This window comes from Mus pahari, chromosome 5, assembly GCF_900095145.1.
Source record: "Mus pahari chromosome 5, PAHARI_EIJ_v1.1, whole genome shotgun sequence".
In the NCBI taxonomy this organism is placed as follows: domain Eukaryota; kingdom Metazoa; phylum Chordata; class Mammalia; order Rodentia; family Muridae; genus Mus; species Mus pahari.
In genome coordinates this window covers 157,313,928-157,340,064 of record NC_034594.1, presented here as the reverse complement: position 1 = coordinate 157,340,064, position 26,137 = coordinate 157,313,928, and the positions used below count along the sequence as shown (strand labels likewise).

At 44.3% G+C, this 26,137-nt stretch overlaps 2 protein-coding genes across 4 annotated transcripts in view; one reads left to right on the top strand and one right to left on the bottom strand.

Moving 5' to 3' along the window:
- Window positions 1-2,989, bottom strand: part of Bpnt1 (3'(2'), 5'-bisphosphate nucleotidase 1) — a 27,684-nt gene extending 24,695 nt beyond the window's left edge. For 2 of the 3 annotated variants that reach the window (XM_021198741.2, XM_021198742.2), the window contains exon 1: window positions 2,905-2,989. The gene's annotated coding sequence lies outside the window, so the exon portion shown is untranslated. Of the gene's footprint in view, window positions 1-2,846 lie in introns of all 3 variants that reach the window. The other variant, XM_029539381.1, reaches the window with a different exon arrangement.
- A 3,136-nt stretch (window positions 2,990-6,125) lies between these two features.
- Iars2 (isoleucyl-tRNA synthetase 2, mitochondrial) overlaps window positions 6,126-26,137 on the top strand; it is a 41,607-nt gene continuing 21,595 nt past the window's right edge. Inside the window, exons 1-12 of the mRNA XM_021199411.1 lie at window positions 6,126-6,506; window positions 7,760-7,882; window positions 10,288-10,447; window positions 12,240-12,388; window positions 12,807-12,856; window positions 12,938-13,047; window positions 13,129-13,219; window positions 13,521-13,636; window positions 15,196-15,365; window positions 16,835-16,925; window positions 17,514-17,665; window positions 19,803-19,963. Coding sequence (XP_021055070.1) covers window positions 6,240-6,506; window positions 7,760-7,882; window positions 10,288-10,447; window positions 12,240-12,388; window positions 12,807-12,856; window positions 12,938-13,047; window positions 13,129-13,219; window positions 13,521-13,636; window positions 15,196-15,365; window positions 16,835-16,925; window positions 17,514-17,665; window positions 19,803-19,963 — 1,640 coding nt within the window. The 5' untranslated portion in view covers window positions 6,126-6,239. The remainder of the gene's footprint in view (window positions 6,507-7,759; window positions 7,883-10,287; window positions 10,448-12,239; window positions 12,389-12,806; window positions 12,857-12,937; window positions 13,048-13,128; window positions 13,220-13,520; window positions 13,637-15,195; window positions 15,366-16,834; window positions 16,926-17,513; window positions 17,666-19,802; window positions 19,964-26,137) is intronic.

Here is a 26,137-nt window from a genome sequence, read left to right as displayed (position 1 = left end):
AAAAAAAAAAAAAAAAAAAAGAAAGAAAGAAAAAGGCTACTGTATCTTTTAGCAGAGTGCTGTGGTTTGAGCTTAACTATCTCCCAGGAGCTCACATGTCTGAATGAATACTTGCTCACCAAGGGCTGGTGCCGTTTTAGGACACTGGGGTGGAACCCTTAGGAGGCTGGGCCTAGTTAGAGAAAGTGGAGAGCTGGACAGTGGGCCTTGAGGTTTCATTGTGGTCCAGCACTGACACCGGCTCCATTTCTCTGCAGTCTGTTCAGGCTTTCTGCTTCCAGATCCACCAAGGTGTAAAAAGCCACATGCAAGCTTCTGCCACCAAGAATGGAGTCCCAGACACCATGTCTTTCCCACCACGATAGCTTGTATGCCAGTAAACCATGAGCCAAAATAATAAACACTCTCACCCTGAGGTTTTTTGTTTTCACTCATTGGTGAGGAGAGCAACTGATACAAAGGCTATTCCGACCCTAGGGAGGGACACAGTAACTGATTGGAAAGAGCTTCTTCTGCACTGTATTCTAGGTTTGAGCTGTAAGAAGAAATATGAAAAATACCAAATAAAAAGGCAATTAACTTAACTACCATGCTCCTGAGAAATCTTTATAATACCTGCCAATCACTCTCAAGGAGAGAAAATAGCACAAGTCCAAAATGGTGATGTGTGCCTGTGATCTGACCATACAGGAGACTGCGGAGGACTGCAAAAGGCTGAGAACAGCCTGGGCCAGAAGCCAAGTGCAGGCCAGCCAGGTACACACAGTAGGACCCTGTGTCAAAATAAAAAAGAAAACCAAGCAAGCAAACAAAAACAAGAATACCAACATGGGGTGGGGGGTATAGGGAACTTTCGGGATAGCATTTTGTAATGTAAATAAAGAAAATAATAATAATAATAAAAAAAAGAATACCAGCAAAGCTCAAATGACCAGAGTTTCTTCTCATAGAAGGAGGAGGAAGAGGAAGAAGAGGGGGAGGAGGAGACTGCCGCTGCCACCACCACTACAACCTTTTTGTTGTCCTTTTTCTTTAATTCATATAAGGATGGTATGCATGCAGATTAGGATTCAAAAGTGTCCAACGTGTTCCCAGCAAAAGCACTAAAATAACTTATCTTTGGAACCTGGTTCAGTAGTGCTGAAGTTCAAGGTATTAGGAAAGATAGAAATGAGCACGATGGTGCAAATTCTGAACAATTAATAGAGATCCCCTTATTACCAGCTATCAAAACGCAATCATCAGCTAATCAGCTGGGTGTGGTGACCTTGCTTCTGGTCCCTGCACTTGGGGAGCTGAGTCAGGAGGACTGGGGGTAACACATCAACCTTAATTACACAGGAAGTTCCAGGCTAACTTTGGCTACCGAGTGGGGTACTTTCCCCAAACACTCATGCATGTACACATATACCCTAAATTCCAAAAGGCATATAAATGTGACGAATATATGTGTGTATATGTACATACATACATACATGGAGACAGAATAACCCTGGACCTCACGCATGCTAGGCAAACACTACCAACTTAACAATATCTTTCAGTAAAATTCCAGAAATGAATCCAAACATACTACTAACGGTGGTACATGAAATCCAAGAAAGAAGCAGATAAATAAATGTAGTGACACTGCCTAGTCCTTGGGACAGGAAGCAGGAAGATCCTGGATTTGAGGTACGCTACACAGCAAGATCCTGTCTCAAAAGAAAAAACAGAGAGAGTAAAAAAGAAAGAAAAAGGAGGAAAGCCACTCGCACACAAACAGCAACTGGTAGAGCTTCAAAAACAGTTGGCTCTTTCTTGCATTCTTATTAAACTACGTTCCAGGGAAACATGTAAAATGGTTACGGTGGTAAAGGTGCTGGCCACTAAGCCTGAGAACTTGAGTTCAAATACAGTGAAAGGAAAGAACTGACTCCTGCAAGCAGCCCTCCATCCTCCACCCAAACTCCTGTGGCACATGTGTGTACACACACACACGCACACACACACAGCCAATGCTGGGTTCTGTTGTTGTTGTTGTTGTTCGATGTTCCAGGAAGTCCTGGCTGGAAGCACATTACTATAATCCCCAAACTTAGGGGCTGAGGTAAGAGTACCTTGGATTTGAAGCCAGTCTAACAGTTTTCTCTCTCTGTCTAGTAGATTTAAATTACGAGAAGTATAGGAATGGCTTTATAAACTTGAAAAGGGCCATTAAAACATAAAACTAGGTGTATTAACACATTTACACAGAAATTAAAACCTTCTACATGTCCAAAATGCCACAAGCAAAGCCAGTTCATAGTATATAACTGGAGAGGAAAGTCCTGTATCACCCACTGACAATTGGGATGTTTTGTATGTGGCAAGAACAGTTGACAAGCAGTTCCCAGAAAAAGAAAGGCGCTCATCACTAAATACACGAAATGCTCAATCTACTGAATTTAAACGACATGCAAACCTCGAGCCTGAGAAGTGATTAAGGTTGGCACACGAAATCGTTTGCCCAGTCTGCAAGGATCGAGGAAACGTGTTCCTACTGGAGCCCTCCAACAAAAACAAAATCTATACATGGGTTCGACGCAGCTATTATATTCCTGGTGAAATAAATCACAACAGCCTACTAATGCATAGAAATGACAACTGAAAGGATCTCTGCTATTATGAAGTTTCTAAATTCGGATGCGAAAGTCAAGTGTAACTCTGTAGTTTATTCCACAATGAAAGAGAAGGTCCAGATAGACAACCACATGTGGCCACTCAAGCTTCTAGCCGCGTCTGAACGAAAAGCAGGGTAGCCGAAAGGGTGTTTGGGATTACAACCCTGGCTCTCCGTTAAATCTGTGCCAGGGGTGGGCAGTTACCTGAACAACAAGAAACCAGGGCCGCCTGAGGCTCTGCGCTGCAGCCGGAGAAACTTACACTCAGCCTGGTGTCTCCTAAGCGCTGTCCGGCCTGGTGGCTCGCTGTCCGGGAACCCGCTGCCTCTAAGTCCACCCGGTCCAGTGATGAGCGAAGGACCGCGGCTGCGCGTGCGCGAGGTCGGCGCAGGCGCACACGGCTCCCCGCGCGCTCTCGGCCGTCCTGGGAACCGGTTTCTGAGCGTTTTGCAGATTTTACGCCACTTGTCGTCAGAGCCGTTCCCGGGTGCTGGTTTCTGGCATCTTGGCTTCACTACCACAGTTTTTGCTTGTTTTCTTCCCTAACTTAGCTGCGACTGCACAGGTGCCACCACGCTGGCTAGGCTTTGGTTTTTAGTGAGTTGCCTTTATGGCATTCTTTTGATAAAAGCAACACTTTTTTTTTTTTTTTTTTAATCACACGCCATGGGCTGGAGAGATGGCTCAGCGGTTAAGAGCACTGACTGCTCTTCCCGGAGGTCCTGAGTTCAAATCCCAGCAACCACATGGTGGCTCACAACCATCTGTAATGGGATCTGATGCCCTCTGCTGGTGTGTCTGAAGACAGCTACAGTGTACTTATATAATAAATAAATAAATCTTTAAAAACAAAAACAAAAAAATCTTATGCCGTTATTTTATGAGGATAATAGTAAAAATATTTTTATGTGTTTTCTGCGACCCTCAAACCTTAGTTAATAGAAGCAAACCATAACTTATTTGTTCATATATATGTGTACATGCATATATGCATATACATTCTTATAAACACACACTCGGTCTCATTCAGGCAGGCCTCGAATTCTTGGCAGTCCTACTTCAGCTTTTCACATACACACTCCTATTCTCACCAGCGAGAAATGTCCACACACACCACTTACATATTGCTAGGATCGGGAAAGATTTTTTATTTTTTAAAAAATTTATTTATTTTATGTATATGGGTACACTGTTGCTGTCTTCAGACAGACCAGAAGGGGACATGTGATCCCATTGCAGATGGTTGTGAGCCACCATGTGGTTGCTTGGAATTGAACTCAGGACCTCTGGAAGAACAGTCAGTGCTCTTAAGAGCTGAGCCACCTCTCCAGCTCTGGGAAAGACTTCTTGTTTATTTCATTTACTCTGTATTTAGACATACCTTTCAGGTGTGGTAAAAATGTCTACAACACACACCCTCTAAAGTCATACACTGGATGCTGGTGAGACGGCTCAGCAGGCAGTTTGGAGCACTGGGGGTTGGTTCCCAGCAGTGGTTAACAACTATCCAAACCCTAGTTCCATGGTGCCCCACAACCTCTTCTGACCTCTTCCCGTACCAGACACGCACATGGTGCACATCAATACAACCAGGCAAAGACTCATGCACATAAAATAAATAAATCTAAAAAACAAAAAAAACTTTTTAGAAGTCCATACATTAGTTTTTGTAGTTACATTGTAACGGCGAAACAATTGCCATAAATACGGACAGATACAATCTCTCTCATGGATTTAGCTTAGCCACTGAGATGCAGAGTCCATGGGCACTCTGGGAAGTATGCCTCTTTCATGAGCTCACAGAATTTTTGAGTTTTGGGTTTTTGGTTTTGGTTGGTTGGTTTTTTTTTGGTTTTTTTTTGAGACAGGGTTTCTCTGTGTAGCCCTGCCTGTCCTGGAACTCACTCTGTAAACCAGGCTGGCCTTGAACTCAGAAATCTGCCTGCCTCTGCCTCCCAAGTGCTGGGATTAAAGGCTTGTGCCATCACTGCCCGGCCTGTTTGTTTTTTAAAAACAAACAAACATATGTTTTTGCTTTAATCCCAGGTGTGGGGATATGGGGCTGCTTTAGACTGTCCGACTATGACAGCGGTTGCTGACTATGATTTGCCTCTTGTCTTAGCAGAGGCGTGGTCTTGCCAGCTGCAGATAATTTCTGTGATTGTATGATATTTGGAATTCTGAGAACTTTTCAGATGATATATAAATGCTAAAGGCCCAAGAGTGGAGACGAGGCGGCATAGTTGTGCTTAAAGAGGAAAAAAGATTCAGGGGTCTCTATCTCTTTCTCTCCTCTATCATTGTTTTTCTCCTATCTAGTGGTAGAGGGTGAAACTGGGAGAATAAAGCATGGGAAAAAAAAAAACCCACAAAGTGGCTCAGGCCAGCTACAAATCTTCTCATAGGGCTTCCCAGTTGATTGAATGCAGCTAGTTGTTCTGAAGAGTAGGCGGGTAGGGTTTTCTTCCTGCTGCTGTGAGATGACAGCTGTCGGTCAGGCTCTCAGACGGGAAAGTGCAGTTCAGAGAAGAACGGTATTCTAAATGTTGTCATTCACCACAGAGTGGGGGGAAATGGTGGTACAAACATGAGAACTCACAAAACACTTAAACACCGTGTATAATTCCAGGTGCGGAAGACCCGCATCCCCCGAGCCAGCTGCTTAGAAAGACTAACCATATGAGCCAGCTCTTTGTTTCTTTGAGAGACCCTAACTCCTTGAATGAGGCGGACGAGGTATGGAAGATGATTCCCACCATCAGTCTAGGACTTCCACATGCACACACACATGCGCGCCCACACATGCAAATAAGCATACACACACACACACACACACACACACACACACACACACACACACACACANACACACACACACACACACACACACACACACACACACACACACACACACACACGGAAATGAGAAGAAAGGCAACACACGCTGTAGACTACCTCTGGCAAGTCCATGTTTCCACTCTCTCAATACTTGTTACCAACTTCAAGTTTGTTCTAATCTATTAGATGGCTCTGTGTCATCCGGACTCCCAAAGGCGAGCATTCATTGTCTATATTCTTTATGAATTGCCTGTGCTTACCTTTCCCACTTCCTTTATCTTGTTTGTAGCCACTTTCTATACATTTTTGTTAACGTGTGGCACAGGAATGGCAAAATTACAGTTGTAAACCCGTGTAGCCCTGGCTGTCCTGGGGAACCCTGTAGACCAGGCTAGCCTCGAACTCGGAGACCCGACTGGCTCTGCCACCATGTGCTGAGATTAATCCCCTGCATCACTACTGCACGGCCTTAGCTTTGCTACTTAGGTTTATGACCCTGGACAAGTTAATTAAATGTATCTGATTGGGGAAAGCGGAGCGATAGTAAACACCTCCCTCCACCCCTGCTCGACCTCTTGGAAGACCTGTAGAGTTACAAACCTCCCAGCCGGAAGGCCCCGCCCTTGCTCTTGCCCCGCCCCTTCCGCCCCGGAGCGCGTGCGCAGTTCCTCGCCGCCGAGCTCTTCCAGGGGTCTCTAGCTTTAGATCCGGGCGGCTGCGGCGGGCCGTGTGCGGAGGGCTCGGCCCGGCGCGTCCACCATGCGTTGGGGGCTGTGTCCTCGCCGGCCCGGGGCGGCGGCGCTCGCCGCGGCTGGGAGCTTCTGGGGGCCAGCCCGTTTCCCCAGCCGCCTGGGGTGTCTGGGGATGACGAGGAGGCTCGTGGTACGATCCGTGGCCGGGGCGGAGAGCCCGGAGAGCAGCCCGAAAAGCGGCAGATACCGTGACACAGTGCTGCTGCCGCAGACCAGCTTCCCGATGAAGCTGCTGGGCCGCCAGCAGTCCGACATGGAGCTGGAGATCCAGCAGGTACCGGACGCGGCCACCCGAGCAGGGCGGGGCGGGCCAGCTCTGCGGGGGACCCTCCAGGCCGCGCGGCTTCCCTGGCGAGCGCCCAGCGGGGCGGCTTCCCAAGTGAAGCCCGGAGCCGTACCGAGCACCTTCCGACTTCCGCTCCCAGCGAGTCGGCTTTGCACCCCTTTCCCGTCACTTGTCAGAAAGTAGCCAGCCGGAGCATGTGTAAATGAAATGTCAGGAGTGGGCTGGAGAGGTAGCTCAGCTCCTGAGAGCCCTTGGCTCCGCGTTCGGTTCCCAGCACACAAGTCTGGCAGTTCACAACCACCTGTAACTCGCAACTCCATGAAACCCGATGCCTGACCCCTGCAGGCATCCGCACTCGCATGCACCACACACGAATAGTCAAAGAGAAAAGGTAAACTTAAAAAAAGTATAAAAGTTATTACCAAAGAAGTGAAGTTGAACCCCACCTTAGTCACATGTTTAGGTTTTTCACAGGAATCATGATTCCTTTGAAGGACAAAGTAGCCGCCCTTTTCTGGGTCCCCTATGTCGTCTGTATCTGTCTCCTGTATCATCCTGAATTTGCTGACGTCTGAGATTCACTCGTTAGTGTCCGCACACTAGATATTTAAGATATTCCTGATAATCGGGAATACTGCTTAAGTGAATAGCATTAGCCTGGATTTAGGGAAGTATCGAGGCCAAAGAATAGAAAGACTAAATTACCAGTGTGTATTGGGTGGTAGAGTGGGCTGGGAATGGACAGGTCTTTCAGCAGGGCTGGATTGAGGCAGTGAATACTGAGAGACTTGCCAAGAATTTAGAGCCACCATGCCACATAAAAGTTTACACTTTAATCTGAAGAATTGTTGGGGTTTTTGAAGACTACCGAAGGGCTGGAGAGATGGCTCAGTGGTTAAGAGCACTGACTGCTCTTCCAGAGGTCCTGAGTTCAAATCCCAGCAACCACATGGTGGCTCACAACCATCCGTAATGGGATCCAGTTTCTTCATCTGGTGTGTTTGAAGACAGATACATTGTACTTATATAAATAAAGAAAATCTTAAGAATAAATAAATAAAGACTACTGAAAGTGTTAAGAGAATTCTCGTTCATTCCAGTAAGTTTTCCAGTTCCATTTCTGGGCTGAATGGATTGGAATGGGATAAATGATGACCAGGAATTGATAAGGGTCTATAGCATGTATTTATGTGATATGTAAACACTAGCTTTTTTTTTTTTTTTTTTTAAAAAAAAAACAGAAATGCGGCTTTTCAGAGCTTTATTCCTGGCAAAGAGAAAGAAAAGTAAAGACAGAATTTTGCCTTCATGACGGGCCTCCTTATGCCAACGGTGACCCCCATGTTGGGCACGCCCTGAACAAGGTAATTAGAATTGAGGTGTAGTGCTTGGAAGTGAGTACTCTGCAAAAGAGTGTATATTGTCTGTGTATGGTAATTATGTAAACTTGTATTGGCCTGTGCAAATACATGAATTATTAGTGAGTTTATGAACTTATTGTGGTGCTTGGGAATCAAACCCAGGGCCTTGTTTGTGCTAGGTAAGTATTCTTTCAGTGAACTGCATTCCAGATATACCTTGTGTGTGCGGTAGGGTCTGTGGATGGAACCCAGGATACACCACGTGGGAGACTAGCCCCTGCTCCTGCATCTCCTCTCTGTATCTGCAGCTCTCACCAGATGCATTAGTGACCATGCACAGCTTTGATGCTGCCTGGACACTAGCATTGCCAGAGTTTCCTTTCAGCCTGTTGTTACTCTACACTAAGTTCCATCTTACTTGATACTTGCTGTTTATGTGTCAGGCATCCGTCTGTATTCCAGGTAGTGAACAACAAAGTCGTATTCCTCCCTTGCTGTCTACCTGGAGAGGTGAGCGGGTAAAACATGGAGCACACTAGATAGTGATGATAGCTGTGGAGGGGACAGGACTGGGAAGAAGAGACAGCAGGAGACTCAGTGTCAAGCCTTTCTAACAGAGGCTTAGCTTACTTTATGTGCACGGGTGCTTTGTGTGTTGTGTACAGCTGTGCACCACTGGCATGCTTAATGCCTGCAGAGGCCAGAAGAAAGCTTGCAGATGCCCTGTAACTGGAGTTAAACACAGTTGTGAGCCGCCATAGGTGCTTAGCTTCTCTGGAAGAGCAGTTGGTGCTGTTAACCACTGAGACATCTCTCCAGCCCCCGGTAACACACACGCATGCACGCACGCACGCACACGTGTGCACACACACACACACACACACACACACGCAGGCTTTCTTTTCCCCTTATCCTTATTGGAATTGAACAGAGGGGCTATGTGCTAGAGAAGTGCTCTACTGCTGAGCCACGTGCTGAGTCCTCTTTATTTTTTATTTTTTATTTTTTTATTTTTTTGTTTTAAAGAAGGTCTCAGTTGTCTAGGCTGGCCTTGATGTCACTGTAGTTCGGGCAGGTCTTGAAGTTGGGATCCTTCTCCTTTAGCCTGTGTCTGTGCAGACGCTGTGGTTTATTATAGTCTCATGTTTTTTGGCCTGGCTTGTAGTACATTTTTAAGTCTTTCTGCCTGCTCCTCTCTAAAGCGGTATGAGCAGGGTGACTCAAACATTGATGTGCCTGCTGCTGAGGCCTGTTGCTGACCAAAGGCCTTCTCAGTACAAAACAGTGAGGATGAGGTCCCACCCACCATGAGCAGTGTTGTTCTGCAGGGGTCTATGCTGCTCAGCAGGCCTGAGCAGCTCATGTTGTTTATTTATGGTAATTTTCCATAAGCATAATACAGATTTCTAAGTGACATATTTATTGTCTAGAGTTTAGAAAGTGAGAAGTGTTTCTCTGAATGGTAGAACGGAAGCTGGTGTGGTGGCACACGCCTTTGATCTCAGCACTGAGAGGCAGCACGGGTGGCAGGTGGATCTCTGAGTTTGAGGCCAGCATGGTCTGTGAAGTGAGTTCCAGACAGCTGAGGCAGTTACACAGAACAAACAAACAAACAAAGCAGAGTGGACTGAGACTTTCTCCCAACTTGACAAATAATGAACTTTGGGGCATAAAGGTTTTCATATATAATTCTTTTATTTGATTTTTGCCCCCTTAATAGCATTAATATTATGAAATTCAAATATTTGTTATTTCTATGTGAATATTGCACCTTTTTTTAATTTTTTTTTTTTTAATTTTGGTTTTTCGAGACAGGGTTTCTCTGTATAGCCCTGGCTGTCCTGGAACTCACTCTGTAGACCAGGCTGGCCTTGAACTCAGAAATCCGCCTGCCTCTGCCTCCCAAGTGCTGGGATTAAAGGCATGCGCCACCATACCCGGCTGCACCTTTTTTTAAAGATTTATTTATTAATTGTTTATGAGTATGCACTGTAGTTGTACAGATGGTTGTGAGCCTTCATCTGGTTGTTGGGAATTGAATTTAGGACCTCTGCTTGCTCTGGTCAACCCCACTTGCTCAGTCCCTACTCGCTTCCTCCCAAAGATTTATTATTATAAATAAGCACACTGTAGCTGTCTTCAGACGCACCAGAAGAGGGCGTCAGATCTCCTTACAGATGCATGTGAGCCACCATGTGGTTGCTGGGATTTGAACTCAGGACCTTGGGAAGAACAGTCAGTGCTCTTACATCTCACCAGCCCATGTTGCACCTTAATTAGTAGATTTAATGGGTTATTTTATGGAAATACTTTAAAATTGAACTTTCTTCTTTAAAAGAGTATTTCTAGAGAGAGTGAGCTTAGAAGCTGCGTGTTTTCTGCTGGTGACTACACTTTCATCCGTGCAGATTTTGAAAGACATTGCCAATCGATTCCATATGATGAGAGGTTCCAAGGTACACTTTGTGCCTGGCTGGGATTGCCATGGCTTGCCCATTGAAACAAAAGTGTTATCAGAGCTTGGTGTAGATGCCCAGACTCTCTCAGCCATGGAGATCAGGGTGAAAGGTAAGCTCTTTCCGTTTTTCACTTTAAACCTTCCTGTCAAACCAGGCTCTGCCAGAGGGACTTGTGTTTCCAGTGAGATTTGTTGGATGGAACTTGTTTATCCCAGGTTGGCCTCACAGTCTTAATTCCATCCTCCTGCCTCAGCCTTCTCAGTGGCAGCATCATTGGCATGGTCCTCCATATAATCCCAGATTTTTAAAAAATAACTTTCATGAGACTTGGTATTTGGAGGTTGGAGGGACAGTGTTGGAAATGTCCCAGCTGTGCCAGTTTCAAATATTTGTTATTTCTGTGTGAATATCGCACCTTTTTTTTTTTTTTTAAGATTTATTTATTTTAAAGATTTATTTACTTATTATATGTAAGTACACTGTAGCTGTCTTCAGACACCCCAGAAGAGGGAGTCAGATCTTGTTAAGGATGGTTGTGAGCCACCATGTGGTTGCTGAGATTTGAACTCTGCACCTCTGGAAGAGCAGTTGGGTGCTCTTACCCGCTGAGCCATCTCACCAGCCCAAGATTTATTTATTAATTGTTGTACAGATGGCAGCCAGCCTGGGTTGTAGCCCAAGACTGTGTCTCTAAGTGAAAATCGAACGACCAGGCAGAGCCCACAGATCTAAGTCAGTCCCTGCTTTGACCCGTCTGATCAGATGCCTGAGCCATCAGATACGTGAAGGTGGTTCTCCTTCTGAAACACATTCACATTCCCTTAAATTCGTTATCTGAGGAATGTTGGGAGTTTGCTGTGCCGTGAGTAGTATTCTCTGGCCATTTCTTGAATGAATAACTAATAAGGAGGACTAGTGAGATGGCTCAGCGGGGGGAGGGGGAGCATGAGTCGTGCCTGAATCTCTGAGATTGATCCCTTGGTGAGGGAGTGAATGCAACCAGGAAGGAGAAAGTTGTCCTCTGACTTCCCTGCATGCACTGGGTTACATGCATATCATACACATCATGTACACACACCACATTACTACTACTACTATTAATATAAGGAATGATGTGGGATATTTTCCAGTATATTTATTTATTTTAAATATGAGATGCATAGTCTGGAAGATACTAAAGACAGTATATGATTCAGGTTTTTGTTGTTTTTTGTTTTGTTTTGTTTTTGTTTTTTAAGACAGGGTTTCTTTCTCTGTGGCCTTGGCTGTCCTAAAACTCATTTTGTACAGTGAGTTTGAACTCAGAGATCTACCTGCCTCTCTCTTGAGTGTTGGGATTAAGTGCATGTACTACCATTGCCCATCGAAATTCCAGTTAATTAAAACAAAACAAAACTTGATCTATGTTTCGAATGCTTTCCAATAATGTCCCTGTTCAGAATTTTTCATAGGACTGGGAAGGTGGCTCAGTAGGAAGAGCAACTGCCTGGCATGCCCGAGGCCCTGGTTGGTGCCCAACACTACCCGTTCTGAGAGTGATGGCTCTCTCCTGGCCTCCCACAGTCAGGATGGAAAATCCCTACAAAGTGTGCTGGAGCCAGCGCCAGCCGGAGTCAGCAAGGACTTTGTGGTTTGAGAGTGCCTAGCACCTTCCCTTAGGGATGCTCTGAGCAAGTCATGCTTAATGTACAAAAAGTCAGCCTGGTGGCTTATGCTCCTAATCCTGCTACTTGGTACTCTGAGACAGGAGGATTGTTTTGAGTTTGAGGCCACTTTAGGCTATATAGTAAATTTAGGCCAGGCTGGGCTAAAGGGTGAGACCTTTCAAAAAAAGGAAAAAAGAAAGAAAAAATTTGCCAGTCTTTCAGAGCCTTTTCTTTCTCTTCCCTTACCTTCTCTAGCCAGGTCATTTGCTCTGGCAGCTATTGAAAAGCAGAAATCGGCATTTGTCCGCTGGGGAGTGATGGCAGACTGGAATAACTGCTACTACACATTTGATCCAAAGTACGAAGCCAAGCAGCTGAGAGTATTCTACCAAATGTATGAAAAGGTAACAGGCTAATCTCCTTCCTCCTAGTGTTTTAAAGTCCACATCTCAAAAATCCCAGCCTCAGTATTGCCCTGGCTGCTTCTGCTGGGAAGAAAGCAGAGAAAGGCAGCCTGGGAAGAAAAGGGTTTCTGTGGCTTACATGTCGCCATCACAGTTTATCATTGAGGGAATTCAAGGCAGAACTCAAGCAGGGCAGGAACTGAAGCAAAGGCCATGGAGGAGAGCTGCTTACTGCTTGGTTCCCTGGGGCCTGCTCAGCTTTTCTTCAAATACAACCCAAGGCCTCCTGTAGTCTTGCCCATGGGTCAATCTGAAGGAGGCATGTTCCCAATTAGGATTCCCTCTTCCCAGAGATATATAGGTTTGTATCAGTTAACAAAAATCAACCAGTAAAATATCCTATCTTTGTCTTTTACAGGGCTTGGTTTATCGATCTTATAAACCAGTGTATTGGTCTCCCTCATCAAGGTATGTATCCTTTGTTAATTGAAAGGTTGAAAGTCTTTGTGACGCTTCCCCATGTTTATGTATGATATCTTAAAACCCTAGGACTGCGTTGGCTGAAGCAGAGCTTGAATACAATCCTGAGCATGTCAGTCGGTCGATATATGTAAGATTCCCTCTCCTGAAACCTCCTCCTAAGTTGGAATCTCTTACAGGTAGGTTTAGCACTAACTCAGTTTTGATGATGTTATGGAGTTATGATGCTTGCTAATAAATTCACAACTTTATTTCCACAGATGCCTCATCCCCTGTTAGCGTTTTAGTTTGGACCACCCAGCCTTGGACAATTCCCGCCAACCAGGCAATTTGCTATATGCCAGAGGCAAAGTACGTAGTGTGTCATATCTTTTTATGTTATCCATAAATAGGATTCGAGTTAAATTTATTTCACTCTCGTGACCCTGTTGAAATGCAGTGGATTGTCATTTAGTGGCATTGCTGTGACTGTCACTACACTCTAGAGAAGATGACCTTTGAAGACCTTTAGCGGCTTTTGAAAGTGAAACACACGTGAAGCACTGGTGCTTTGTAAACTAGTCTCTGACCGTGCGACCCGTCTTCTAAAGATGTCACTTAACTGTGGCTGTCCCTTTCCGTCATGGGTGACTTGCTCTGAACGTCATTTCAGGTATGCTGTGGTGAAATGTTCTGCTTCTGGGCACCTCTACATCCTGGCTGAGGATAAAATAGCGCCTGTTGCTTCTGCCTTGGAAACAACATTTGATGTTGTTGCAACATTTTCAGGTGAGGATTTATAGACATCGTCCAACTGTCAGTTATTAAAATATTGGGTTGATTGGCATTTAGTAGTTTCTTGGATATTACCCATTGTAAATTGAAACAGATGTGACATCTGTGTTTCTAGGGGGAGAAATAAAAAAGTATGTTGTTTGTTTGTCTGTGACAGAGTCTTACCATATAGACCAGGCTGGCCTGGAACTCACTGTGTAGACCAGGCTGGCCTCAAACTAACTCACAAAGATCTGCCTGCCTTTGCTTCTCAAGTGCTGGAATTAAAGTATGGGCTACCGTGCCTGGTGTCCAAGATCATGCTTCTATCAGAAGTTATGAGTAATAATTTGATGACTAGTTTTATTTAGCTGTAGAATTATTTTAAAATTAATTGCGTTTCTTAGAGATTTTAATGTCTTTTTAATTGTTGAAAAGCAGCCTTATAGTAAGTATAATTTAAAAAATAGACTGGGGCCGGATGTGGTGGCGCACGCCTTTAATCACAGCACTTGGGAGGCGGAGGCAGGCGGATTTCTGAGTTCAAGGCCAGCCTGGTCTAGAGTGAGTTCCAGGATAGCCAGGGCTACACAGAGAAAAAACCCTGTCTGGAAAACCAAAAAAAAAAAAAAAAAAATAGACTGACCCTATAGCTAAAGAAGCAAACCCTCTTCCACTCGTCAGTTGAGGTATAAGATGGTTAGAAGAATAGCCATGTAGTCCTGTAAGAACAGAGAGGGGTTATGTAAGAGGCAAGAGGGATCTGGGTTCCCATGGGCACTAGGGAAAGAGAGCCCACTCTGGTGTGTTTTGATTTGTTTTGTTTTTTTGAGGGCTTGAATGCACACCTCATACATGCTAAGTCATGAGTTTGCCCCCCTCCTTTTTATCTTTGTTTGGAGACAGAACCTTGTTAAGTTTTCTTGGACTCAGTCTGATTACGAATTTGCTGTAATAGACAACAACAGATAAAATAGTAATATTTTAAATTATTTATAGTGAGACAGAATGATGCCTAAGTGCTCCAAGATCATCACAGTGCTGTCCTAACAGTGGTGCTCTCAGCTGGGTTGTAACTGCCTGCATCCTATAGATTACCGGGCATTGTAACTCAGGGGAGCCAATTCTGAGTCCAGCCAGTCTTGTGCTTGGTGTCCATTTGTTCTGTTAGCGATCTAAGTGGCTCAGGGGCAGAGCACTTGCCTAACGTGCCAGGCCTCAGGTTTCATCCCCAGACCAAGAAAATAAAGATGCTGGCTGCCTCTGTCTGTGCCCAGTGATTACCTAGCAACTGAGAGATGGAATCAGCGGGTCAGGTATCTCAGGTCATCTCCAGCTGCCTGGTGAGTTTGAGATCGGCCTGAGCTCTGCAAGGTTCTGTCTCACTGAAAGAAAAAAAAAAAAAAAAAGATGGGGCTTAGACTGCCAAGCTTAAGAAGGCAGAGCTATCCAGTGGAACAACTCTTTAAAATAACTGGGATTGACCCCAGGCATCAGACATGGGGAGAGCTCTGCCACCCGGCTGAGGCCCCCGCCCTTCACAGAGAACACTTGGCAATGGTTTTCTCCCACAGGTGTGGATCTGGAAGGTGGCAGTTGTAGTCACCCTTTAATTCCCGAGAAAGTGTCTCCTCTGTTACCTGCAACCCACGTGACTATGGCCAAAGGAACTGGGTTGGTTCACACAGCCCCAGCTCACGGTATGGAAGATTACAGCGTAGCATCTCAGCACAGCCTCCCTATGGTACTGTTCTTCTTTCTTCCTTTTCATTACTCGCCTTGCAGATTGAAAATAATTGCTCCTAACTAACATCTTTGTGACTTGGTAATAACAATTTTGTCATCATAGTTAAACTGTGAAATGATTACATTTGTGCAACATCTTAAAACGTTATTAATCCATACTAAATTAAGAAAGATTTCCCAGAGTCAGCCCTGAAGCATATCCACTGACATGAAGGCACTTTTTTTAAATTTTTTTTTTTTTTTTTTTTTTTTTGAGACAGGGTTTCTCTGTGTAGCCCTGGCTGTCCTGGAACTCACTCTGTTGACCAGGCTGGCCTCGAACTCAGAAATCTGCCTGCCTCTGCCTCCCAAGAGCTGCGATTAAAGGCATGTGCCATCACTGCCTGGCAAAAGCACTTTTTAAACACACACAATGTTTGATTGCCCTTTACTATACTTTGCAGATGTGCATTAGTCATAGAGGTTTGGGGCAAACCAGAGTTGAGCAAGTCCAGCACTGTGTTTGTAAATTATTTTTATTTATTTTATGTGTGTGGATTTTTTTGCCTGGATGTATGTGTATGCACCACATGTGTGCCTGGTCCTCATGTGTCGCATGTGTTGGATCTCCTAGAGCTGCAGTTACAATGGCTGCAACCCACACATCTCAGTACCATTTTTCCAACAGCTCAGATGATCCCTAACAGTGTTTAGAAAAAACGGTTTTTGTAGTTGAGGTAGATACATTTTGCAGAACCTGCTGCTTTGGCACACTTAGTAGCCTATAGTGTAGCTGAGGCCCTGTCGTTGTTTGCACTGGGAAGCTGAATAATTGATGGGCTTGCTCTGCTTGCCTGTTGCTGTTCACATTTTTTCACAGTGGTCTCAAACCAAGCCAGTACAGCTGTACCCATGCTGAGTCACTGAACACGTTATAGCTGTGTACACAGCACTGCTGTCCTCATGCTGAGTCACAGAACACGTTATAGCTATACACACAGTACAGCTGTACACATGCTGAGTCACTGAACACCTTATACTGTACACAGCACAGCTGTCCTCATGCTGAGTCACAGAACACGTTGCTCTCAGCCTCCAAATAATGGCAGGTGGCTTTCATTGAGTTATTGGAGGGGATGGTTAAGCTTTGCCCTTTTTAAACTCCTGAGCTTTTCTACACTTTACTTAGCAACCTTTACCATTTGGTTAAGAGGGATGCAAGCAAAGACAGACCACTTTAAGAGTGTTTTAGAAAACTTGTATTTCCCAGTATTAAACTTTAGATATGTGCTTTAATGATACATGTTGTCTTTGGTGGTTTCAATATATAGAATTTAGGAATTTTTATTGACAGAGGAAGAAATATCCAAGTTTTTAAAGTAAAGAAAAGGTAGACTGTATTGAGATGCTTTAACTATGTTGTTTTACTGTAGATTGCCATAAGGTAACTTGTCTCTATGTTTAACTGTTGAAAATGGTACATTGTAGGACTGTCTAGTGGATGAAGGCGGAATGTTCACTGACGCTGCAGGCCCTGAACTTCAGAACAAGGCTGTACTTAAAGAAGGAACAGATGTGGGTAGGTGTCATCTGTTGATAATGGGCCCAGAAAACCACCACAGCAACACAGGATGTCTTTGCTAGAAACCAACACCAAGAGACCTGGTCACTTTTTATCCTTCAGTCAGAACAAACCTCATTTGGTTAGGCATGGTTCAAAATGAAGCTTTGGATCGACCATCTTTGTTTCAAATCTATTCTTATTGCTTATGCAGATCTGGATAGTCACTGGAAGATAGTCATTGCAAGTCATGTCCTTTGGTTGGGACGTGTCACAGAGATAACCAGCATATTGCTTCTGTTGGGTTGGAAACCGAACTTGGATAGATGGTGCCTGTGACTCAGACATTCCCACTCCTTCAGTCAGCTTTGCAGATAGCTGATCAGGCAGGGCCTTGTGCTTTGGCTTGCCTTTCTGCCTTCATGGGGTTTGGAGTCTGAGTCAGGTTTCATGGAGTTGGTGCCTCTGCCGCCTCCGCACCAGGCCTGGGAGGGGGCTCCTGTCACTGGCACCTCTGCCCAGGTCCAGTTCTTCCTAGAAGCCTCGAGTGCTATGAGTTTGTTAAGAATACTTTTAAGTTATGTTTAACAGGAAATTTTGTTTAAGTTATAAAGATGCTTCAAGCTACCAAGAATGTGTTGAAAGAAGAGAACATTGTGCACAGTTATCCCTGTGACTGGAGGACTAAGAAACCTGTGCTTATTCGAGCCAGCAAGCAGTGGTTTGTAAATATCACAGACATCAAGGCTACAGCTAAGGTAGGAAAGACCTCCTGCTCTGAGGGTTGGGCTGGTCATTACCACCATAAAAAGTATGTGTCTGTGTGTGTCTGTGTGTGTGGGAGGGCAGTAGTGGGGCTGAAGGAAAGAAGATTTATAATTTTTTTGTGATTTATTTTCCTAAAATTGTATTCTCTTAGGCCTGAAAAGATCTCATACTTGATTCTTCCATGTATGCACATGTAGAAACAAGGCTGAAGGAGGCTGAGTGGTCCTCAGGTCACTTTTGTGTCCAGGGTTGTAGACACAGCCCAGGCTGAGGACATCTGCAGTAACAGCTGTATGACCTCCTAGGACCTCAGCTCTATAACTCTTCATCCAGTCCAAGGCAGTCATGTCTGCTAAAGGAGCAAGTCGGTTTCTACCGCAGTGACTGCCACCACATGATACACATTTAGTGGAGTGTTTTGTATCTCCTGTTGCCTTGAAATTAAGACTTTTAAAAGGGGGCTGGAGAGATGGCTCAGTGGTTAAGAGCACTGACTGCTCTTCCAGAGGTTCTGAGTTCAATCCCCAGCACCCACATGGTGGCTCACAACCACCTCTAATGGGATCTGATACCCTTTCATGTATGTCTGAAGACAGCTACATTGGACTCATATACAAATAAATAAATCTTAAAAAAAAAAAAAAAAAAAGACTGCTAAAAGGAAGGAAGCAAAATGGTCCATTTAAACATTTGTTTGGGGGCTGGAGAAATGGCTATTGGTTTAGAGCTGCTCTTGCAGAGGACCTGAATTTGGTTCCTGGCATCTGCTTATGGTATATGTATATGCCTGTGTATGCCTATTACCCTAGCTGCAGGGGTTCTGATGCTTTCTGTCCTCTCCAGGCACTATATGCACGTGCACAATTGTGCGTGTACGTACACACACACACACACACACACACACATCATTTTTTTAAAAAAATGTTATGAATTAACTAATTTTATAGTTGGTGTTGCAAACATTTAGCATGTTTTCCAGCTCTTTCATTTAATTTGCTTGACTGTATATATTTTTTACATGTATCAATGGTTATTTTGAAAATAGCTTTATTCTATTGAGTAAAGGAGTTGAAACCTATTTATTAGGCAGGCTGAACACACAGGTGCTGTGTTCTCAGCCTGCATCTGAATTAGTAATGTAACTAGCCTGCTTCTTCACTGGCTTCATTAGGATCCTTGTCAGAGCTCTGTGCAATAGCTTGTGTTTCTATGCATGTGGAAAGTCGAAGTGAGACATGTTGTATTTTTTTTTTTTTTCATTCCAATACGAGATACGTCTTTTTTTTTTTTTTTTTCTCCCTGAGACAGGGTTTCTCTGTGTAGCCCTGGTTGTCCTGGAACTCACTTTGTAGACCAGGCTGGCCTCTAACTCAGAAATCCGCCTGCCCCTGCCTCCCAAGTACTGGGATTAAAGGCGTGCGCCACCACCGCCTGGCTTACGTCTTATTTTTTGATTTTTGCTTATTTGCATGATTTTGGGAGGGATAAGACCTCATTATGTATTTCTTGCTGGCAGGAACTCACTTTGTAGGGCAGGCTCTCCTCAGAATCTTGGCAGGCCTCCTACCTTACTTAGTCTCCCTAGCTAGCCTGACTAGTGTGTTAGTGCATATGCCCATGTGTGTGTTGGTGCATATGCCCATGTGTGTTAGTGCATATGCCCATGTATGTTAGCGCATATGCCCTTGTGTGTTAGCGCATATGCCCGTGTGTGTGTGTTAGTACATATGCCCGTGTGTGTGTTAGTGTATATGCCTGTGTGTGTGTTAGTGCATATGCCCGTGTGTGTTAGCTCATATGCCCGTGTGTGTTAGCGCATATGCCCGTGTGTGTTAGTGCATATGCCCGTGTGTGTTTTAGTGCATATGCCCATGTGTGTTAGCCCGTGTGTATTAGTGCATATGCCCATGTGTGTTAGTGCATATGCCTGTCTGTCTGCTCATGACAGAGGTGAAGTCTGGTTTTGTTGCCACACTTGGAAGTCTTTGCTTCTTGCGCGTTTGCCTGTGGTGGGAGGGGGAGAGCCGTGAGTGGTCAGACACTCAGAAAGGAGAACAGGAGGAGGAAAAGTCAGCACAGCTCCTCAGAACGGGTTCTCCCATGTGACCTGCTGGCAATGAATTGCAGGAGTCATTGAAGACGGTGAAGTTCATTCCCGGAGCAGCACTGAATAGCATGACCGACATGCTGGACAGACGACCATACTGGTGCATATCACGGCAGAGAGTCTGGGGTGTCCCCATTCCCGTGTTTCATCATAAGACAAAAGATGAATATTTGATCAACAGGTAATTCTTTTCTGATTTTTATTGTTTAAAATGAATTATGTTTCCATGGAAGAATGGTGCTTACCATTAAGAATTGTTGTTACTGTCCGTCGCTCCCAGGCTTTGAGATGGCCATTCATGATGAAGTCCAGGCCACCCTCAGAGCCTGGGTCCAAGTCATTTGCTTTCTTCAGCGGGATTACAGGTGTGTCCCGCTGTCCTCCTCACTCTCAGCTCTGTCTGTCTCACCGGTGAGCACTGGCTGTTCTGGTACAGTCCCACATTCATGGCAGTCCTCCTGCCTCAGCCTCCCCAGTGCTGAGATTAGAAGCGTGTTCCAGCTCTCCTGGAAAGTCACACTGTTACTGGGCTGGGTGAGCCAGCAGTGAGCAAGCCTGAGACAGGAACACGGGGTTAAGGCTAAGTCAGCAGCGTGAGTGAGCGGGGCATTCAGAGGGCTGATGTCCCCTCAACCCCGGGACCATCTGAGGATGCTGTTGGAGTTTGCAGTTTCTCCGTTGTTGCTGTTAAGTTTTGTTGTTTGTGTTCTCTCCCTCCCTCTTCCCCTCCCCTCCTTCCTCCCCTCCCGCCCCCCACATGTACCCACTGGGATTAAAGCCTGCGTGTGCCACCACTCCCAGCTCCTAGTTGCTGTTTTGATAGTGGTAGAAAGGGGACTGCTAACCATTTCTGTTAAAATTCATTCTAGGTTTTCATTTCCTAAGACTGCTTTGACTTAATTTATTTTGGCTAATGAGATTTTACTAAATTATGCTATAGCCTCAGCGACATTGGCTGACGGTTGATTTTGTTAGTTGAGGATCTAGTGAGCAGTTTCGAGGGGCAGAGGCAGAGGCAATAAGTGATGCGTTGTTGTCTGAGAGACTGTAGGCCCAGCCTGGCAGCCCTCCTGGGGATCCCTTGGTGAGGTGAGATGGTTTGGTTTTCACTGTTGCTGTGATTGTATGAGTTAATAGCATCTTACTGAGTGTATGGATTTGAAAAGTTTTAAAAAAATGTTGATTAAAGTTGTTTTTTTAAAAAGTCATGTATGACCACATAAGGGATAGGTTTGTTGTTATTTTTAATAATTTTGTGCTAGGAATTAAATCAAGGCCCTGCAAATTCCTGATCACTGACTTGTATTCTAAGCTTAGGGCAGGGAAGAGCGCTCTGCAGGAGGCAGGGTGGCAGTGTGTGCATACAGGACGTGTGTGTGCGTAGGGACCACAGGGCTCCAGGACTGCGAGAGGGATAGAAAGGCAGTCACTAAGAACTGGCCGGGGGCTGGAGAGATGGCTCAGCAGTTAAGAGCATTGACTGCTCTTCCGAAGGTTCTGAGCTCAAATCCCAACCACATTATGACTCACAACCATCTGTAATGGGATCTGACACCCTCTTCTGGTGTGTCTGAAGACAGCTACTGTGTACTTAAATACATATAATAATAGATAAATCTTTTTTTTTTAAAAAAAAGGGAGGGCTGTAGAGATGGCTCAGTGGTTAAGAGCACCGACTGCTCTTCTGAAGGTCGTGAGTTCAAATCCCAGCAACCACATGGTGACTCACAACCATCCGTAATGAGATCTGACGCCCTCTTCTGGTGCATCTGAAGACAGCTACAGTGTACTTAGATATAAAAAAAAAAAAAAAAAAAGAACTGGCCAGGGCCACACTAAGGATTTTAAGAAGTCTTTTTCAGGATAAGCATGTACACGCTAGATTTGTAAGACTATTTGAGTATTGTTATAGTTTAGAGTTGACTCTGCTCCAGGATTGTCGCTGTGTGGCTCTTACAGAACTCAACAGTTTTTTCAGTTATATTCCACTACTATCTTAATGCATCTGTTGAAAATGAAATGATTATAGCTGAGATAAACTCGCATAGGTAAACTTCAAGCCAGTTGTTCCTCAGTCCTCAGTCATCAGAGTGAAAGACTGTGAGGGCATTGCCTTGAAGTGAGTGATGTAGGATGAGCATATGTTATTAAAATTAAGAAGTAAAACAAATTTGGCTTTTATTTGTTTTGTGTGCAGGGGATTGATTGAACCCAGGCCCTCTCAGATGTTAATACACACTGTATCACTGAGCTGTATCCCAGACTTCAGCAACTCACATTCTATCACTGAGCTGTACCTCCAAACTTCGCCAACACAAACTCTACCACTGTGACATACTCCAAACTTTCAGCAACACACACTCTACCACTGAGCTACACCCTCAGACTTAAGCAGACTGGTGGAACTGACAATTGTTTTAAAAGTAAAAATGTACACAGATTGAGCAGTCAGTGAGTTAGATGAAATAGACGTCAGCTTTGTCAGACACACAGAAACACACATCTGTCCAGCATGGTCTCATTTTATTTTGTCAGCACATTCTCCTGTTATACTACAGACTCTCCTGTGATCTGCTGCACAGCGCTCAGAGAGTGTTAGCCGATGTCTGCTGTCTGGATTTTAAGTAGCAGTGACATACAGAATATTGGCCTACAGAATGACAGACATACACAGCTGCACGGTCTGTCAAATCATAGGTCATTCTCCTGTACACCGTTGATGCTGAAAGCTCCATGCTCCAGAGTCTCCATGGCTGGGTCCTCTGCTGACGTAGCACTTGAACTTGAGAACATTTACATTCTTAATTATTTGTTAGTTAGGAAATAGAATGAAGATCATCATTTTTTTCCCTGAATCAAATGATAATCAAGTACCCACCCAGAAATGTCTGTCCTTCCTTTCCCATGTTTGTAGCAGGTTGGAGGCCATCAAAAGTAACAGCAGCTCCACTGGAATCCGAGCACAGTCCACATGGAGTTGCTGTTACACCCGATGACTCCATCAGTTTGCCGGATGACTCCTTAGCTTTAAAACACTACTCCCTCAGTGTGGGTGAGTCTGAGGATTGAACCTGGGGCTTGGTGCATCCCAGGCAAGTACTCTACAGGAGACTCCAGAGCTAGCTCCAGTCTTCTACCTCTTCCTGGTGTGTGAGTAGGTGGTGGGAGCGGTGGCAGTTTGGGACAAGACCTAGCCTGTACCTTGCAGTCCTGCCTCAGCTTCCAGGGAGCTGGGATTCCCGGTGAGTACTGCCATGCCTGTATTTTCTACTTCCTGGATAAGAGTCTGCGAGTTGCCTCTAAACACACTTACTTGTTTTCCAAAGGAAACCTTGGATTCCTCATGTCCTAAATGACTGACATGAATTAAACTCTGGATTCAAACTCTGACATGTCAATTTCATTTATAGCTTATGTTCGCTTCTTTTCCTCAAGAACTTTTAATGTTAATATCATTGCCTATTTCCTGAATCTGTAATATAATCCCCATATAATTTAGGTGACAATCTAGTCCCTGGTTAATAAAGACAAGTATTTTTTAACATAAAATGGATAAGATTTAGAAACATTGGCCACCTAGAGAAGACAGGAAGCTGTTGATGGCGTATCTTTCCTTATTTTAGACCTATGTTGTCACCAGCACTATTGACTTAAGTGCTAAGGCAGCTTAGAGCCAGCTTCTGGAAACCTGTGGACTTTATGTTTAGTAAGTAAAGAAAGCATCCTAAATCGTTACCTGCTGCCTTTACAGCCTGCGTATTGGACTCCGTGGAAAACAGGCTCTTCCTTCTGAAGCTCCACTTTGTTCTTTGTCACCTTTAGTGAACAGACAGGAATACTTAGCCTCTTTCCTCATTCTTTCCCCGGTCACTTCCAGCAGAGATCTGTCCTGTGCCTTCTGCTTATAAAGAGAGAAGAGAGGACCGAGAGGGCAGTGGCGGCTCCTTACCTGCGAGTCCTGAGTGCTTCCTGCTTCTCAGCTAAATAGTGCATGCTGCTGATAGCAGAGCCCGGGTGATTGGCTGCTGTCAGAGCTGCCCCACTGCCTGGGTTTTCCCTGATGGAAACCGAAGCAGGAACACGGAATGCGTGACAGATAAGGTCTTTGAGTACAAAGTTCTATTATAGTCTGACTTATTGCTCTTTGAGATACAGCATTAAAATGGAAACAGACTACAGAGTGATAAGTGGTTTCACCCACTTTTATCAACAGTAATTTACACTGGTCTTTAGGTCATAAGTCAACTGTGTGCTGAAGTATAGAATATTATTAATAAAATAAAGAGAATTCTTGTGTTTGCAAGGACAAACCTTAAGAAATTCTTTTACACTATTTGAAAGCAAGACCTCAGTTTCATTATAAAAAAATTCCACTTGTAAGTATCAGAAGGAAAAAGACTAATAATGAATTCTGTACAGAACTAAGCATATAAGATGTCCAGTTTAGCTGTGTGTCCAGGAATTTAATGACATCCAGAGGAGAAAGAACTAGGAAGACAGCTCAGTGGGAGGCACTAGTTTCACATGCATGAAGCCATAGGTTCAAAGCCAGCCTCAGATACATGCACAGCTGGGGTTTAAATCACGTAAGAGGAACGGTCACACAGACATTTAAGGCCATAGCTTTTTGCTCTTATTAGCTGCCTAGGTTCCACACTGAAAATCCAGTGACCAGAACATGTCCAGCATTTGGCTGTTTCGAGGCGGTTGCTTTTTGTCATTTTGTTCTGTTTTGGTGGGAAGTCAGTCCCTACTACTGAGCTGTGTTCCTGCCCCTGAGTTTTCCTGAGTCACAGACTGTAGCAGGCAGCTCCACTGTCTACAAGGTTGGTGACCCTCCAGTTTGTCTCCTGAGTGTGGGCTTCTGGTCCACACAAAGGGCAGATGGCGAGAGGAATCGACTCTTCTGTGACAGCAGTGCTGTGCACTTGAGCTTTAGTGAGAAGGCTTTTTTGTTAATCTACCTTTAAAAAGTAAATTTCAGTTTTAAAGTTAGGTTAATCAACTTTTTACTGACAAAATTGCATACATTTGGTGATACAACATGGCCTCTCACGACACAGGCATGTTGCATTGGGGTACGCTTGTTTGGTTTCCTTAGTTCTCTAACTCTGGAGCTGATTGGGTTTCCTCTAAAAGGGGAGTATTTTGTCTGTCTAGAATGTCAGGACAGACCTGCTTAGCAAGGAACAGTGGGGTTCCTCACAGGTGGTGGGAAGCAGGAAGGCCTGTCTCAGCCAGTGCAGCTCCTTTGGGGGTACTAAAGACATTTCTCTTTCTTTTTTTTCTTTTTTTTTTTTCTTCTCTTTTATTTTTGGAAAACATTTTTTTCTTTAGAGTCCTAAGAACAAAACTGGGCAATTTTCTTGGTATTATATATATAGTTTAATTTGCCATTTTTTTTTTGGAAACAAGTAAGATATATTTGTGTATGTATGTATATGTGTGTATGCACGCATGTGGTTGCGGTCCTAGGCCCTGCTCATGCTGTGCCAGTGTTCTCCCGCTGACCTCCGTGCACACCTGCTGGTCAGGCTTAGTTCGTTCATAGCTCATGTTGACTTTGCACTCAGTCCTCCTGCTACCTCTTCTTGAGTTGCTGAGGTGACAGAGGCATGCCTCAGGGTTTCTCCTTCCCTGGCTGACCTGGAACTTACTCTGTAGACCAGGCTGACCTCAAAGGTGTGCACCCCATCCCTCTCCCTACCCTACCCCTTCCCCCTCCATCCCCCACCCCATCCCCACCCCAGCTTTGAGGCTGGGTTTTTAAGAATTACTACACATTGGTTTTCATTGGTTGAGATTACATTTGTAGTTCTGAGATTCATAAAAATATTACTGAAGTAAAAGAAAAATAAAACCAAAAGCTCTCTTTCTCACTGATTGCCAGACCTCAGACGTCTAAAATAAGGATTTCATGATCTTAAAATGAACTGTTATAAAATATAAGATTACTTAGCATTGGGGTGGCAGAGGCAAGAGGAGGCAAGACAGGCCTACTCTATATAGTGACATTGCAAAAAAAGAAGGGGACACTGGAAAAAATTAAATAAAGCATGATTATATTTCTTCTGCTAAGACATTGTTACTTGTTTAAGTGAATTACTAATATTTTTATCAGAAAATGTTGCAGTTAAAGGGAACTGTATTCAGAGGCTAAGGTGTTTAAACTCAGAGTTGACTTAATAGCATATAGATATTTAAAACCAAACATCTTCCTTTGATTTATAGATTTAGTAAGGTACTTTCAGGTAGCTAAATAAATACCTAAGTTATAATTTTAAAGTATTGTTTAGTTATCTGATATTTTTTTTTGATTTATTTTATTTATTATATGTAAGTACACTGTAGCTGT